A 17,864-nucleotide genomic window follows, 5' to 3' on the forward strand; every position below is an offset into this window, starting at 1 on the left:
TGGAGAGAGGGGTAAGGCCAAAACCCTGGCGTTTCTAAATTTAGCCCATTTTAAAACTCCCTCATGAAACCCTGAGCTCCCAAGAACGTACGGTAAAATTAATATTCAGAAATATAACTCTAAGGATATACAAGGAAAATAGGCTTACTTTGTTTCTGTTTCAAATCTGGAGGATAACTGTGTTTGGAAGAAATGACAAACAAATGAAAGAAAAACTTCAAAAGTAAATCTGTCAATTGGAAAAAGCATCTTCTGAATGAGAATAGAGGTTTTTACAAAGTACAGGAATGAGAATTTGCTTTGTGTGTTTAGAAGAGGCTGAACATTTTTCTCTCTTTAATACTCATTTGTTCTTTCATTTGACTCTAAAGCTATCACTTTACAGTTATTAATAAATGTAGCTTGATTTTAAATAATATTTCATGATTGATTAATTATTAATTTGAATTTCAACATAAGTATTTACTTTGTGAGGCATAGTTTGGCTGGACTGGTGCAGACAGCTGCTGTGGTCTTGGCAATGGTTTTGGAGGCAGTTCTTTAGCCTGAGAAGAACAACAACAAAAAGTGCATGACTTTAAAACCCTGTTTTTACTTAGGAGCATATAAGGCTTTTTGTCCTAATGAGCGTACGTGGCGAGTTCTATCCTCTGCACTTTCTAACAAAGCTTATGAGCTGCTTGGGCCGCGTTCGGTTGAACTGCCGGCAGGGGTGCCTGTCTGTACTGGGAGCTTCCTCATCCCGGCACCTCTGACCCCCAGGGAGGTGGGGCATCAATGGGGAAAGGCAGCAGTGACTCCAACTCTGTCGTTTTCATTCTGTGCTGCGGAGCCCAGCCCCTCCGGCAGGGGTGTGAACCAGGTGAGCTCTGCAAGCCCCAGATGTCAGCAGCTATTGGTAGCGTTATTAACTAATGTTATAAAGCGCTAACCTTGCAGAAATGCAGTCACGGAAAACCACGTTCCTCCTTGAAACTTGTACAGCTGACTGTCAAGGCTGTTCGATACTTTCACAAGAACTTTATGTAAATGAAATTGCAAGGGAAGTTAGTAGGTTATTAGGAACCTGGTGTCAAGGACAAAATGCTCCATCCACATAAAGGGATTGCTTTTCTGTGACTACTGAGAAGAAACAGAACTGAGCCTTACAGAAGCCCTCCTCTGCTCCCAGGCTGCTTTCCTGGCGTTGGCCCGTTGTCCTTCAGTCTCATACTTTTCAGTAAAGGAATCAAGAATTTCATAAAGATCTTCTGCTTGAGCAGGCCGTGGTATATCTCCAAATAAAATGTCATTAGCACGAATATCTTGACAGTAGAATCTAATAAGAAACATTGTATTAAGAACATTTCTTTTACAGACATCAATCTTTTCTAGTGTTAAACGTAGGACACACATCTGTGTGTGATTTACTCATACATAGTACTTTGTATATGCTACTTTTCAAACCCTAACTACAAGCCATAACCCATGTTAAGCCCCTAAATTCACCCTCCACGCGCAACTCTAGAGACAGCCACCGTAAATGGTCTGGCAGGCACATCCATCCTCCAATAATACAAAAGCACATCATATATGCATGCCCTTACACATAAAAACATATATATAACACATATATAAACATATATAATAAACATGTATAAGTATGTATAGAAACACAGGTGAACATATGCCCACAAGCACATATACTTTTATATGTTTTCACTTTTTTAAGTTTCTTATAAAAATGGTGTCAACATATATGGCTTTGAAATTTCCTTAAAATGCTTACTTGTATCAGGACTATCTAAGGAGCTGCCTTGCATGTCTGGAAGACCTGCAGGGGGCTAAGAGGTACATCTGTCTTAGATCACCCAGGGTTCAGGTGAACGTTGTGGGAAAGTCTTCCGAAGGCCTAGAATCGCGAATCTCTAAAAGCATTCCTAACTTGAATGTCTCGAATTAGTAAAACCAGAAGTGAGAACATTTCTCCTGACTTTGCAAGACGCAGAGTTCTGCAAACCCTACTCTCCCATCCCCGCATCTGCTGGTGGCTGAGGTTTGCACCGAATGTCATCGGCGTGCCCTGGACTCCAGACTCCAGGTGAACGGGCTTGGGCGCTCTGGACGCAGCTCTGTCTGTTGCAGGCAGCAGACGCCTGTCCACCGCCAGCGGTCTGGCACTCTCAGGGTCGTGGTTAGTGGGCTTCCTGCCAGGTTTCAGAAGTTGTCCTGTCAGTCAGCTTTTAAGCTTTTTCTGGGCAATCAGACATATTTTAGTGGAAATTTAGAAGAGCAGTTTGGGGAAAAATTAGCCAGATGCCAGTTTACAGTGGAAGTTCCTCTTCGCCAGCTAGGATATTTTCAAGAAAATTTTTTTAACAAAATTTGTTTCTATCTTACCAAGGAAAGACAGAGGCCAAGCATAATAGTAGGAACCCTCCCATAATGAGGAACACTGCTCTTTTACGTCACGCAGATGGCTTCTTTCCTTAAACCTCAGGAACCAAACTCTGCTACCTGCTGTCGACTGAAATAAACGCACAACCTAAAAGTTGACAGTTATGTTTTATTCGGTGGACAATTCTGAGGACTCAGCCCGGGATGACAGCCTCTCAGATGGCTCTGAGGGGCTGCTCTGAAGAGGCAGAGGAGAAGCTAGGATATATAGAAGCTTTACAACAAAGACCAGGTAGTTGGAACAATAAAAGATTACTTGTTAACTAAAGAAAACCAGGCATCTCAAGTTAAAGAATTTAGTGCTTTTCTATGTATGGGAGGGAGCAAATATTTGGGCTCATTGAATTCATCCCTTTGACAAGCACCTAGCCATGTAGGGCCAGTATCCTGTCCCTTCTTATTCTGAGTCCCCTCAGAGGGCACCACTGTGAGTGGCTGCAGAGGATGGGCTGCAGGCTTGTCTTCCCTGGGGGGTGGCGGCAGCAGCTGATGACTTGATGGCTTCAGCATTCTTTGTTTACTGATATGGCTTGCAGTATTTTTCATTCACACTGCAAATTTTCTTTCTGTAGCTTCCTCACCTCTCAGCCTTCACAGAATTGAAGAGCGTGAGGGTCTGGGTCTGGATCTGGATCAGGCTTTTTAAAGAGTATGTTACAGTTGATTTGATCTTGATTCAGACCACTCAAACTTTCTCCGCGTCAGCAGTAAGGCTGTTTCTCTTTCTTAGCACCTGTGCGCTCACTGGAGCAGCGCATGTAACTTCCTTCAGGAACGTTCCCTTTGCTTTTGCAGCGTGGCTCTCTGTCTGATGCAAGAGGCCCAGCTTTCAGCTCGGCTCAGCTTTTCGGTGTGTCGTCCTCACTGAGCTCAGTTTTTCTAGCTTTTGATTTAAAGTGAGAGACACGACTCTTCCTTTCACTTGAAGGCTTAGCGGCCACTGTAGGGTCATTAATTTCAATGTTGTGTCTCAGGGGACAGGGAGGCCCCCGGAGAGGGAATGAGAGTGGGGCACGGGGGGCGGGGGTGGAGGACAGCTGGTCAGGCGAGCAGCCAGGATTCACAGCATTTAAGTTCTCCATCTTTTGTGGGCGCAGTTCCTGTAGTCCAAAACACTCATAATAGTAACATCAATGGCCACTGATCACAGATCATCACAGCGTGTGTAATAATGAAAAAGTTGAAGTAGTGCAAGAATTACCACAATGTGACACAGAGACACGAAGTGAGCAAAAGTGGTTGGAAAACTGTTGCCGATAGATGTGCTGTGCACAGTGGCCCCAGTCCTGCCTGTAAACAAGGCCGTGTCTGTGAAGCCAGCAGAAGGATGTCTGCCTAGGCAGGGTCCTCCATGCACCCTTCAGAATGATACGAGTCCACCAAGTACCATCTGCTCACCACACACTCTTCCAATCGATGAGCATTCTCTGCCTTGCACTTACTTTCGATTAGTTTCTTTCCTCTCAATCAAGCAGCTACCTTCTAAAGATATGCCAGCAAAGAGGCCTCGAGATTTGCAGTAAGTAAAGACAGCAGCTGAGCTTCTTAGCGAGACATTTCCTTCTAAATTCCTGCAAAACAGAAGGTCATGCATCACAGAATGGTGAGCACCTGCACTGAGAGCTGACTGCCCAGACCGCGCTTCTGACCCAAAAGAAAGACCTTGCTCTGTGCTGACTCCAGTGCTTCCATGTATTTTGCTTCCTGCTGGTCTAAGCTAGGCATGTTCAAAGCAGTCCTGGCAAGGACATGGTACGTACGATGTGCAGAGGCGTGTGGCGCTGCAGAGAACACGTGCACAGCTGGTGTTTTCCAGCCTTGTCTTCCCTCCCCAAACAGGGAGACGCGTCTCAAGAATCATGGGCTGTGTTTCTCTCTACAGCTAGTGTTTGCATGGAACTTAAGAACATTTTTAGATGATTTCACTGTGTAACTTCTGTAAATAGTCTCAGTTTAAAATATTTAATTGCTCAATTAACCCAAGACTAGTTCTTCATTAACAGAGAAGTAAGATGCACTGTAAGTATTGTAAACACCACTTGAGTAAAACACTTCCATTCCAATTTTTCACAATCTAGTTTGAGAAATAGCTTTCTCTCCTGATGAATGCTGCCCTTTCTCAGTTGTTTAAAATTGACTCAGCTCCTTCAAAGCTTGAAGGTAAATTTTATGTTCAATTCCAATAGATACAACAGCTTGCATTTCTGAAATATTTAGTTTCTGTTTTGCATGTGCTAGTTTCAAATCTTCTCTTTTGATCACACTGGCTGTGTTTTGTAAATTTCTTATTTGGAAGCTACCTCAAACAAACTAAATTATAAATTTGCTTCATTTTAATTCACGTTTTCTCTTAATGCAAAACAATACTGTGAAGCCTTTACTGCCCAACACTGTGCAGAGAGCATTTCATGCACTCACCGTCCCAAGGGCCCAACCGCCACAGTAAAATTCCCTCCGAGTGTCAGGTTGCCGCCCTTTGCAAAGGCTTCTACTGCTCGGTCGTAGTTCAGAATTATCACTAAGTCTGACACCTGAAATGTAAAGTCCCACTTATTTTAATGTAATTATGTCCAAATATCATATAAAACGTATGTCAGTTAAACTCAAATATACTCTATGTAACGTAGCGAGACAATGCAGACAGAGAAAGGATATGAAAGAGGAGTCACGCTTTGCTGTCAGCTGAGGGTTAAGGGGCTGCGTGCACAGGTACTTAGACAAACGCGTCTGCTGGTCACCACCCACTGCGCACAGGCGTTGGGTTTATGGGCACCTGCACTGTCTTCTCACTGGCCTGTAATGGCGTGGTGACCACGGTTTATGAGGTTGGCAGGCCGTCCCAGACACAACTGGAACAGGTCAGGCACAGCCACATGGGAAAGAGCAAAGGCGCCTCCTCACAGTAAACACTTCAGGAAAGAGACACTGAAGGATACAGAACGAGGATCAAGGTCATAAGGTCAAAGGCCAGTGGGGATACAGCTCCTGGGACGGTTCCATACAGATGTCCCTGGCGATATCTGTGCAAGTCCATGCGTCCACCACTGGGAAAATGTACACATTGTAGGTCACAGACATTCAAATATCAGGGAGATTAGTCACCGTTAGTTATGACTATCGCCATGGCTTAATTCTTTAAGTAAAAGCAAAACCAGAATGAGGGAGGGCTCCTGGGGAAGGCGTGTTCTCCAAACTCCCCGGGGCCGTGGCAGAACCACGGTGAGGATGGAGCAGTGTCACCACCCACCAGACAAGAGGCACCCACCAGCCGGGTCCTTGGGTGACAGAGGCCCGAGTTTCCACCCCAGGTCCTCTTCCCAACACAGCCTTTCTGGGGCACGTTGGCTCTCTGGCTTCTCCATATTTAAAGTCCACATAACAGGACCTGCCCCACTGAACTACTTCTGCTTCTCGCACATGGTGTGACCTTGGGCAAATGAGCGAGCAGCTCAAAGCCTCGGCCTCCTTCTCTGCAAAGTGGGTATAATAATAGCAACCACATGTATCAGCGTTTACATATTCATATACACATGTGTGTATACGTGTGTATACATATGTACACAGATACAAGCATGTCTGAAGGCTGAGCTGAAATCACTGTAAGGCCTGGCATGTTCAGCACATTTCTTTAAGTCGGCAGAGGCCAAACACATTGGATTATTTACATTGTTCTTTAAATTTTTCTAAGTGTTTTAAAATCGATGTTTTCGTCTAACAGAAGAAGCTGATTATTACCAAATGCGATTGTCCTTGGAGGGCCCAGTGGGATTCCTGATACAGTTTAATCTGAGTCACTTTATGGAAAAACACACTCCAGTTCCAGCTAATTGACCCATGAAAATACTTCTCCATGACTCATGTCAATTGTTGTTTTCATTTCACACATGGACGATTTTTAAGGATCATGGTGCTTAATGATATAGAATTATTTAGCATTTCTTAAGCAAAGTTAAGCAATTTTGCCAATGACTGTATAACCAAATCTTAAATACTTCTAAAAATAACAGATATGAGTAAAGCGTAAAGGCTGGCACGTCCGCACTCGGAAGTATAAATCTCCAGCCGTGACCCTGCAGGCCCTCTGGCTGCCATGGACCCTTCTGCTCGGTGCATCTCAGTAAAGTAAGCAAACAATCAATCCTTTGCCCTTCTGTCCAATCTCAATTCAGTTCTCCTGAAATAAGAGTAAGATGGTCCTGTGCTCTTTGGTGACACAACTATAGACAAAGAACCAGGTCAAAAGGCCCCCGGAGGGTTTGAAGAGGAGCAGCAGTGCTGACGGCTCTAGGCTTGTCTCCACAGCGTGCAGTAGAAAGCAGAACCGATTTCCTGGGAGAAGATGGGGGCAGCGGAGCAGGTGGACAGGATGTGACAGACATTTGAGAATCTGATGGAGGCTTCTTAAGAAGTTTGCATTGCGATACAACTAACAATAAATAAGACGTGAGTTTTACAATTAAATTCAATTCTTAAGCTAAGAATTTACAAAACACAACTACTCTGCAGGAAAAGCTGGGGAGACGTGCTCTCAGGAGCTGCAGGCCTCCTCCTGACGCCCTGTTCTGGCACAGCGCTGCCCTGTCTCCCTCCAGCGTGTTGACCCCTTCAAGCCCACTCGCTGAGCCCTGTGCCGTCACCCTGCGCTGAGCTGACAGCTCACAAGTCCACAGCCGGGCCTCCTGGAGAGAAAGCCCGCGCCTCCTGCCTTCGGTTCTCGTGGGACCTGCCCCACCCCTCGCCTCCGCGGAAGCTGAGAGGGTCTTCTTTCCTGTCCTCGCAAGCCATTCTGCCCGGAGTCAGCCCCTCCCCAGAAAGCCCCGTCGTGCGGTGCTGACCGTCACACCCCGGGACGCGGCATCCCCAGTCGCAACCTCTGCCCAACCCTGAGGGCCCCCCTCCACCCCGCACACCAACCTCAGGGGCTTAGAAACCGAACTCTAGTCTCTAACAGTAGCCCCTCAGTGTGAGCCTAGATGCCGTCCTCATCATGAAGGTAAGAGAGTTTATGCGAATTCCTCCGGGAAGAGCTGGGTCACTTTCCTCAAGCCACAGTCTTGGGTGAAAGTAAGGTGGGCCAGACTTGACGGCCCAGTGTGGGCTCTGGCTTGGGACGTCCAGCGAACCACTGGGCAGTCCAGGGCATCAGGGTTTTCAGGGCTTTGGGCTCTGCTATAAATGCCCTGAAAGGAAACATTAACAATGTTTAAACCAAGTCTTAGGTTACCTTTCCCTCCTCCATGGACTTGTACGTGTTTTGTTTGTTGTTGTTTTTGCTTTTGGTGTGTGTGTGAGTTACACAACCTTGGGAATTCTCAGCAGTTCTCATAACTGGACCAGTGCCATAGTCTATCTCTAACCAATGTCTGAGCTGATGAAGGCCAACAGGTCTTGTCAAAAAAGGATACAGCCCCTAACTTGACACCTTTGGAACCGAACCTGTTCTAGGTTCCAAAGCAGAGCCTGAATCTAGAGTCCTGGTGATCAGACCAACATCTCACATGTCCTGAAGATGTGCCCATCTGTGGGAGCAGCGTGGTGGGTGGAAGCTCACTGGGTATCCAGACACAGGAGAGGGTTTGGCCCCACCACTGTGGGCACTGCTGGCTCCCCAGCCTCTGTGTGACGGTGGTGAGAGCGGCCGTCCCCAGATGCCACTCCCTTGCCTCTGTTTTGTACCTGTCTTCTCCTCCTGTCATCACACCAGGGCGAGTTTGGACCTTGTTTGGACCCTTCAGCTTCTCTGTCCTGCACCCCTTGTAGTATTTCTCCTGAGGACATTTGCTCAGGAAATCACGTGCACCCAGACCCCTGTCTCAGGCTCCGTCTCTAGGGAGCCCAGTTAGAGACAACCACACACCACCTGTGTGATCCTTGGCAAGACACTGCCTGCACCCTCCTCCCTCATACAGGCCCTAAAATCCATAGTGTGTTACACAGATGGAAGTTACAGCTAGGACCAGCCGGTGCACTAGAAGTGAGGAGATGCGGGGTGTGCTCTCCATGAAGTACCTGCGGAACCAAGAATACGTACCTCAGCTTCTCAGAGCCTTCTTGGCACCTGCGCAGGGAGGCCCAGACAAGACGCCCTATAAGGGAAACAGCACCCAGTGCTGCCAATGACCCCCTGGCTGGGTGTGGGACCAGGGCCTCCTGTGAGTGACCAGCCTGTCACCTTGGCTGCCTGGTACTGGAGCAGCCTGTGACTCAGCAGCTAATCCACAGAACGAGGGTGCAGAGAACCACCCTCCACGGCCGTGGTGTGGAACTGATGCTCTAAGAATATACGTCCAAGTTTTATGAAAACATTGGCTATTATTGCTCATTGTTCCATTCTAAAACAGGGTGGCGGACAGGTACATTATTTGACAAACGTTGAATAGTCTGCACCACTGATGCCAGTGCTTTCTGCGTGCACGGCGACCTTGCGTGGTCATGGAGCCATTCACATCGTCTCCCAGATACAGAGGCAGATTATCCTGCGTGTCTACCTGGCCGGTCTGTGGATGTAGGGATGGAGGACACATGGGCTAGGTAAGGGCCAGATGAGAAAACCCACAGGCTGGTGCTGCTGTCCAGCCCTCCGTCCAGTTTGGAGCAAGCGTCTGGAGGAAGAGGAAGGCCCGCAAGGAGCCTGATCTGCCGGCTGCTGCAGATGGCTTCCCTCCTTAGAGGAGGATGCCGTGTCTCTGCTGCCCTGCAGCTCTGGGGCTGCCGCACCTGTCGGAGCCCGAGCGGGTGGACAAGACCACCGATGGTGGATGCTCCGGCCACGTGGCCTGCAGACTCCCCGCCTCCCCACGCAGCCTGACACAGCAGGCAGAGCCCTGGGCACACTCACAGGGCCCCAGCACACACACTGGAAGGGACCGACCGCAGCACACATGGCACCAGAGGACGTGTCTGTGGGTCTCAGGGGGCCAGTCAGGCCATGTTCAAGAGGCACAAGCAGGGTGTCCAGCCCCGAGGACAGTCCTCTAATCTCCACTTGAAATGGGTATTTTTAAAAGTCATCTTCTATGCGAGGTGTTTAAATGGAACTCCAGAGTTATGAGGGTAAGTTAGCATTCAAAGTTCCCACATATGGCAAATATAAATAAGCATTGCGAAGATAAAGATCTTAACAGTAAAAATTATAATAGCTTATGTCACTCTGAGTATTTTTTATGTATAAACTCATTCAGTTAATAAGCCCAGAGGGAAGGCTACTTCATCTCCCCTTGGAGGTGAAGAAGCTAAGGGCAGAGGGGAGAGGCGAGCTGGCTGACACCACAGCCAGGAGGTGTGCAGGTCAGAGCCAAGCCCAGCGGCCCACTCATGAGTTCTGCTCTCACTGCACTGCCTTTGGAAAATAATAAAAAATACCATCTTATAAAAAGTTGATTTAAAATCTTTCTATTACATTTACTGGAGGATAGGACTACCGTTTACCTGCACTTGTTTTTCCAGGCTATTAATGTGCATTATGGCCAAAACTCCACAATTTGCAAAGAACCAGCATGGAGACTCGTTTTAAGTCTTCAATATATTAAACTTACTGCAGTGATTACTACTTAGTCTCTTGTCATTTTTAAACAAACGCTATTTGAGACGGAGCCCCAACGCGTGCCCCTAGCCTTGTGCATGGAGTCGGAGGCTGTGACTCAGGACCACTGGCAGGGACATACATCTGTGTGCAGTGCGAGGGGCTGTGAACAGGGACACACAACAGCTGCTGAAAAAGCGCTTTCCACAAGAGTGCGATGTTTCTGAAGGCTCTGACTTGGCTGAACATACAAGAAAAAGGCAGCCATGATTGCAAAACTAAAATGTGTTCCTCTGTTTAGAAGACAGATTTATGCAGCAGCAAGTCAAGTTCCAATAAAGATGGAAAACAGTATCAGAAATACTTCCAGCTAATAAGTCCAAGGACATGTAAAGCTACGACCACAGGGCAAATTCATTAAAGGAAAGCTTAGGAAGAAAGTGACTGAAATTTGAGAAGAAAGTTTTTTGAGAACATTGGATTGATTTACCGATCACTTAGCAACAAAGCAGCGGATGAGCGACAGCGACCCTGCAGCAGATCTTACGGGGGGACCTCCAGGAACACGCTCTGTGAACACGCTCTCCAGTCCGTGCGCTAGAACCATGATCGTTAGGAGCAAAGCCATCAAGTGAAGCAATTCGAAGGTGATCTTTACTGGCAGACTTTGAAGCAGTTTGAACATGGCTGTAACTAAGTGGCTTTGCCGCCAGTGATGCCACGCACCAGTACGCTCTGCACTTGGAAGCCATGACCTGCCAGTTAGTGTGTCGGATCTGAGGTATCTGCTCTCTGTAGGTGCTGAAGGTGGAGACGGTGAGATGCATGAAAGAAACTGTGCTCTCAGGGAGCGAAAGGAGAACGTGGTACACATTACACAGCTTTAGGCAGAGATTCAAGGAAACAAAAGGGAACAGTTTCCACAGGCAGTGAAACAAGAACGGTCGGAAACCTCTCCACTGTCCTGAATCAGTTGTTTCGGAGAACACAGCAACGGGATGTGCACGCATCACCACTCACCTCTATTCCCAGCTCAAATCCGCCACCCAAACCAGCTATGCCAATGGCCGAAGGCGCAGACCATTCTAGTAAAAACAAACAAACAAACAAACATTAGTCTAACATTAAAACTCCTTGGCACATAAATACGGGGAGGAAAAATGCTAAAATGTGAATGAATAGTGTTTCTTTTTAAAATAATGAGACTTTGGCATTTTTGCCTGTTTTTAAGTGCTCTTTAATAAGCATGTATAATTTTTTAAGTTAAAAATAGTTGAAAGGTATTAGATATTCACATGAGCCTCAAAGATTCATAAATCCATGTATTCTAACCTTTCCCTATACAAATGCATAATACCAAACTATTGAATTCTCACCAATTAAACATACATAGCATTTGATAAATTCAACTATAAATATTTATAATGTTTTACAAAATAACTGAGCTAGAATTCTAGGCTTTAGTTAAAACTTAATCATTGTTACGAGAACAAAAAAGTTCTAAAGAGTTTATTATAATCACTTCTTAGGGGAATACGACACTAAACTGTTTCTGTTGTAAATCACCAAGGTCAAAAACTGTTTTGACATCTTTTGTGCCTAGTAGGAGCACAAGAAATAGGTTATAAACTCAAGATTATTAAAATTCTTAACAGGACACATTTCCTTACATTTGGAAACTAAGTAAAATAATTCCATTTGCGTGATACGGTACATTTCAGGATTATTGTTGCTTATTTTCCTGATGTAGAAACAGTTATGTTAAACACGTCTAGGAAAGGATAATTGGGGGCGAGATGGTCCAGATAAAGCACTTTGTGAAACTGCGCCTCAGCTGCTGAGCCTAGTTTTCCTGCTCGCGTGCGTTCTGGATGCCAGGATCGTGCTGGAATGTGTCCAGAACTGATCTACCCGGGCCTAGAGAAGTTTGGATCACAAAAATCAATGTATCATAATCCCAAGGTTGTTCTCCATTTCCTACGCTAGGGACTGTCCCTGCTTAAGGACCGCCCACCTGGCCAGGGCCCAGGGATCTGCTGAGCCGCGCTGTGTGGCTTTTAGATTACCTTCTGCAGAGTGAGCAGCTGCCACTTGGGAAGACGGCAGAGAGAAATTCAGGTATTTAACCCAGAAGGAAGGTCCCCCTGAGGTTCTGAGAGGAGCCTGCCCTTTTCCAGATGGTCACCTGCCCACCACGCGGACCTGCAGGGGGAGGGTTCTCATGGACTTGGAGCCCAGCTGGCAGTGGACTCGGTGTGAGTGCGCCTCCACTTCTCTGCCTGTGCTGCTGGGAAGTCTGCCCGTGAAAATGTGGGCAATGCTTGAGAAGAGAATTTGGCTGGTTTTGTTTCACAGCCGAGCATGGAGCTATGAAATCTGAACCACAACGTCACAGGAGACTCATTTACCAGGAGACACCATGCAGGAGACAGTGGCTCCCACCAACGCATGTCCAGGGCCTGTACCAGATCTGTCTATGGCCAGTGAGTGTTCCATGCTCTCTCCAAATAAAATTAAGTTATCTACACCGAAAATTGCTATAACAGAAAAATGTGTTCAACTATATAACTGAACAGGAAATGTTAAATTCATATAAAAAGCATTTTAGTTGGCTATGACCCACTCATGTACGTTTTAACATTATTATAAATGTTTGTTCTTGGGATTAAAGGCAAACATATTTTGATGTCTGAAACATCAAGTATTAGATTTCACCACAGAAAGTAAGACCAAATTATATTGATCTTGACATGATTCTGCCCTGGGGATATTCTTTAAAATGGTTCAGTTTTTGTGATCTCCCACAGAAACAATGGGGGGAAAGCGTACAGACGGCCCCTATTTCCTTATCAACTTCCATAAAACAAAAGACACAGTCGCACCATGAAGGTGAGGGGTGAGAATTTGCATTTAACAACAGAAACGCAATGTTGTCACTGCTTAGCACCCGCCCCGTGGAAGGATGACAAACTGCGCAAGGAGGGAGAAGACGCCTCCACCCCGAGTCCCGCCGACGCGGCGGGGGCGGGGCTCCCTGGCCGGCGGACACCCCGCTGCGCCCCGGGGGGCAGCCGTGAGGCTGCCGGTTCCGGGGCCCTGGAAAGCCTGCCGCACTCCCTGTGAAGTGTGTGCACGGTGCAGACAGAACAAACACGAGGGTGAAGGGCCCCTGCTCCTCCGGGTGAGGAGACCCCGACTTACTTCCATCGGGAAGACGCGCCAGCACAATCCCACTGCCTCCTCTAGCGGTCACAAGAAATCCGGCTTTTATCACCGACAGAACCGCAAGGCCCTTTGCTTTAGCGATCACGTGAGCTGCAAAAGATGAAGACGCCAGGCAGGTGAGCACGCTGGACAGGCGGAAGCTAAACAGGCCGGTGCCCAGAGGTTTCCGTGGTGGGACCGGTTCTCCCAAGTCTCGGCAGCATGAGTGAGTGCGAGTGACACCTGCTACCCACAGATGGGACGGGCGGCCTGGAACCGCGCCTCCCACTGCTCCTTCCCGGGCTGTTACTTCTGCAGCGCTAAACAAACGCGGCCAGTTCGCAGGAACCCTGCAACAGCCACAAAAACCGGAACTTGGATGAGACTTTACTGACACCTAGTAGCAAGACAAACAATTCGGAGATTTCAATTAACTTAGAACATAATTCGTAATTAAAAAAACCCCAAAGTTACTATTTTGAAAGAAATTAAAACCCATACACTATCAAGGAGAAACTTAAAAGGTGACCAACAGGCCACTAGTGGCTTAAAGCCACATAGTTAAGTTCACCTTCTAACAATATGAAAATCTGGATATAAAACCAGGAAAATTAAGTGATTTAGCCACTTTAAAAAGTTTCTTAACTTTCTAAAGTGATCTCTCACAGTACTCAGGTAACACACAACAACTAGTACACCGAAAATAAAATTCAAAGTATTGGTTTATTCACTTTTTGGGGAAGTTCATTGTATAAAAAGAAGGTTGCTAATGTCTGCACCCACTAAACACAGTGCCTCACTGTTCTGTGGATTTGCTCACACAATACCACATCTTTCAAATAACAAAGGAAGCCTAAACATTGGGAAGTATTCTTGGACCCCAATATCACTTTTAAGGTAGTTTAATTTATCATCATTTTAGTCAAATATTCTGTCAAGGAAGTCAAACCAGACACTGGACTCAAATACACAAAAAAAGGCTTCATAGGTGTCCCTAGGAAAACACTAAATTTCTAATATATTATGTACACAATTTCAAAATTTAAATTAATAATGGCTCTCAGAGATGACTTGTCTGGGAGCATGGAGAAGTTCATACATATTCCCCCGGGGCTGTGGGTGCTGAAGCAGGGCCTGGCCATGACTGAGACCCTCTGCCCTGTTTTACAGGAGCCTAATTAGTATACCGCACTCCCGCTGCATGCTTCACCAAAGATCAGGAGGGCCGTTTGCACAGACCTGCCACAGGGCGCCCGCAATTCCACATGCCCAGCTCACTCTGTGCTGTGCGCTGGGGGCCCTTGATGTAACAAAAATGTGTTTTAAAATGAATGTATTTCCAATGTCAGGGGCGATTTTTTTTTACAGCCTTATCCACCCAAATTCAGGGACATTAAAATACCAATAATCCCTAAGAAACTTTCCAGTCAGCTTTTCCTTTGTAATGTGGGATGTACTTGACTGCAATTTTCTCTAAGCTTAGTTTCACGTACATCCCAGGGCCCCACACATCAGTGGGCAGTGAACTCACACCCTAAGCATTTGGTTTTAAAATATTTTGTGGATTTTATCTTGTGTTATATAATAGAGCTCCCTGGTTTCAGTGAAAGCATCATCCCAAGGAAGGCCCAGGAAAGACGGGGCTGGTCCTCTGGCAGACATGGGGCTCCTGTCTCCCGGCCCCACATGCACTGTGGGCACCCCCATGGGGTACACTTGTACCCGTGCTAGGTAAATGGATTTTCATTTTTGGCACTGTGCCCATTGAAAGGGAGTTGGGTGCCCTTTGACAGGAGGCAGAAGAAGGCAAGACAGAATTCTGCTGGACAAAATCCACGCAGAATCACCCATACCCAGATGTTTTTCTGGTAGGAAACACAGCTCAGCCATCAGCGGGGCTAGCCTGAAATGATACCCACAAATGTCTCTACCTTCTGCTTCAGAAGAGTGCTGCAGAAGAGTCAGATTTTCCTCAAGTCTTAAGCAGTGCTTCTCAAACTTGTACATGCATGTAACTCCCTGGAGACCTTGTGAAAAATGCAAACTGATTCCTTAGGCCCAAGTGGAGCCTGAGGTTCCACATTTCTAACAAGTTCCCGGGTGACGCCTGTATGTGTCCAGTCTACACTTGGACACAAGGCTCTAGGAAGCACTGTTTTCTTAAGATGGGAGGAGTGGCTGGGCCAAAATATCAACAATTATGATTATTAATATTATTTTTATAACAACAACAACAAATTAGAAAACTTTTTAAACATTTAAAGTTCTGTTAAATAACTTCAGAAAATCTGGCTTCAGAAATTAAGCTGGTTTCTTCAATGCAGGGTGAGAGCCATGCACCAGGAAGGAAATCAGCCCAAGCTGGTCTGTATGTGTGTCTCTTTGCAGGAGAGGATCATATGACACGTCTTTTAGAAATGACTGTAGTAGTAAAGAAGAGATAGCGGTTCCCAAAGGCTCTGGGCCAGGTCCTATGTGGTCAGCCTGACTGCAGGAGAATCACAGGAGAAATGTGTTAAAAATCTGCCCTCCTGGCCACACTGCTCTGGGATCTGATTCAGCAGGTCTGGGGGAGTTTAAGAACTTTAATGACTCTGGAAATACAGATATCCAGTTGTGCTGGGAATTATTGAGTGATGTCTTTCTAAACCACTATAAAATATAACTATCTTCTCTAGAAAGAGAAAACAACAAAAAAATTTTATGTATGAGATTAGCTAGTGAGTTTGTAAGATGAACTCCAAGGTCCTCAGGAATTGAAGACAAGGACCTGTGAGTTCAAGGAAAGTGGAAGTGGGGAAGGACACATGGCACTTAGGTCCGTGTGTACCAAAGGGGAGAGGGGAGGAAGTCTCAGGGGAGAGGGCGGGGGGCTGCCCAGGAGACCCACTGGGGAGATCGGCCAAGAGGAGAAAAGAGGTCTGAGGATGTGCTGCTCACAGGTGGTCGACTGCCTAAGACGAAGGAGGCAAAGGTAATTTAGGAAACCAACATATTTTATTTACCTACCAGGAATGATCTTATCAGGTCCATTTCTGGAAGTTATTTCTGTGAATTCTCTTAGGATTTTAGCAGCCTTTTTGGCTTCAGATTTCAAATTGGAAGGTATAGGGTTATTCACTAAAAGATAAAAAAAAAAAACCTTTAATTAAAAATAAATAGAAATTAGAAATTTATTGTAATTTCATTTTTATCATATACAATTAAACATTAGCAAATTATATCCTACTAAAGGAAATGAATTGGAAATCCTTAATTATTGATCATTTCATCTCTATTATCCTAATAAATTAAATTTGGATTGGGAAACCTTAAAGTCTCAAACTCTCAGAAATTATAAAATCCTGGGATTCTAAAGGATCTTAAACACAATCTTGTCCAGTCTCCCAATTATGTATCTTCTCCCAGTAATTCTTAACTCATCTCAATATTAATGAAAAATATTAAATTTTTAAGAATTAAAAAGATGTATTTTACAACTGTCTGTAACAGATAATATAAAATTTTATATATTTGGTTATTTTTGTCCAAAATGTTTGAACTATTTCCATAGATTCTCTGTATTAGTAAAATTCTAGTACACTCAAGAATTGAGTGATTACTCCAACTAATGAACCCTTGCATTTGTACAGCATTCTACGTTCTCAGCACTGCTTGGGTATTTATAAACTCACACGAAGGTTGATTTGTCCTAGCAGTGTTCATTCAACCTATTCAGCTCTGACGCATGTGGGGTGGGCCACTCCCTCACCACGGGACAAGTAACCAGAAGAGCCAGAGAAATCGAAAGGCTTCAGTGTAAAGTCTGCTGTTCAGACCATCAAATGAATTTTTCATTTCAAAGAGTGTGTTTTCAGTCCTGGAAATTCCATTTGGTTGTTTTCATTATTTCCATTTCTGTCCTCATTGTTTACATTGTTCTTTAAATCCTTGAGCATATTTTAAAAGGTACTTTTATGTCTTTGTCTGATAATTGCATCATCTCTGTCCCTTCTGGGTCTGTTTTTGACTGATTTTCCTTCTATTTATGGGTTATATTTTACTGTTTCTACCTATTCCCAGTGAAATTTGATGGTTGCTAGATATTGTGAACATTGCCACATTAAGTATCTAGATTTTGTCATATTCTTTGGACAGTGTCAATGCTTGTGCTAGTGTAGAGTGAGTTACTTGCAGATCAGTTGAGTCTTTTCAAGGTTTGCTTCTTTATTTTGCTTGGGTGTGTGTAGCCTTCAGATGAACATTAGGCTATGTTCCAGTGTGACTCTGGGCTCTCTCCTGAATGCCTGAGGGTCTGATGTGGTCTCTCTCCTTGGCTGGTTGGAACTGCTGCCCCCAACCCTGTGTTAGCTCTGAGAACTGTTTGCCTCACAGCTTCCTGATAGTTGTTCTTTGCCCTATCTTGAAAGTGTCCCCCCCCCACCCCGCCAACACACACACACACACACACACACACACACACACACACACACACACAATGCTTCATGTTCAGCCAAGGACTCAAGGGTCCCTCTGCAGATTTCTTGAGCTCTTTCGATCTTTGGCTCACCCCTTGCTGGTAATCTGCTCTGCAAATTCCAGTTGCCTCAGCCTGTCCAATATCCAACTGTCTCTCCCATTCAGAAAGAACACATGTCTAGGCTGTCCTCCCTTCTGGTGCTGCAGCCTGGAAAGCGCTGCCAGGCAGGAAAATGGGCCACTG

General features: G+C 45.6%; 1 protein-coding gene across 9 annotated transcripts in view; it reads right to left on the minus strand.

Annotated features, from left to right (window-relative positions):
- Positions 1 to 17,864, minus strand: part of SH3YL1 (SH3 and SYLF domain containing 1) — a 46,107-nt gene that overhangs the window by 11,304 nt on the left and 16,939 nt on the right. For all 9 annotated transcript variants that reach the window (XR_004326050.1, XM_032496924.1, XM_032496926.1 and 6 more), the window contains 7 exons: positions 16,172 to 16,282; positions 13,160 to 13,273; positions 10,979 to 11,043; positions 4,855 to 4,967; positions 3,879 to 4,007; positions 1,150 to 1,318; positions 467 to 545 (listed from right to left, as the gene is read on the minus strand). Coding sequence is in view for 8 of the 9 variants with exons in the window: in XM_032496924.1 (XP_032352815.1) it covers positions 467 to 545; positions 1,150 to 1,318; positions 3,879 to 4,007; positions 4,855 to 4,967; positions 10,979 to 11,043; positions 13,160 to 13,273; positions 16,172 to 16,282 (780 nt within the window). In the remaining variant the exon portion in view is untranslated. The remainder of the gene's footprint in view (positions 1 to 466; positions 546 to 1,149; positions 1,319 to 3,878; positions 4,008 to 4,854; positions 4,968 to 10,978; positions 11,044 to 13,159; positions 13,274 to 16,171; positions 16,283 to 17,864) is intronic.

The sequence above is a fragment of the Camelus ferus genome, chromosome 15 (genome assembly GCF_009834535.1).
Source record: "Camelus ferus isolate YT-003-E chromosome 15, BCGSAC_Cfer_1.0, whole genome shotgun sequence".
NCBI lineage: Eukaryota > Metazoa > Chordata > Mammalia > Artiodactyla > Camelidae > Camelus > Camelus ferus.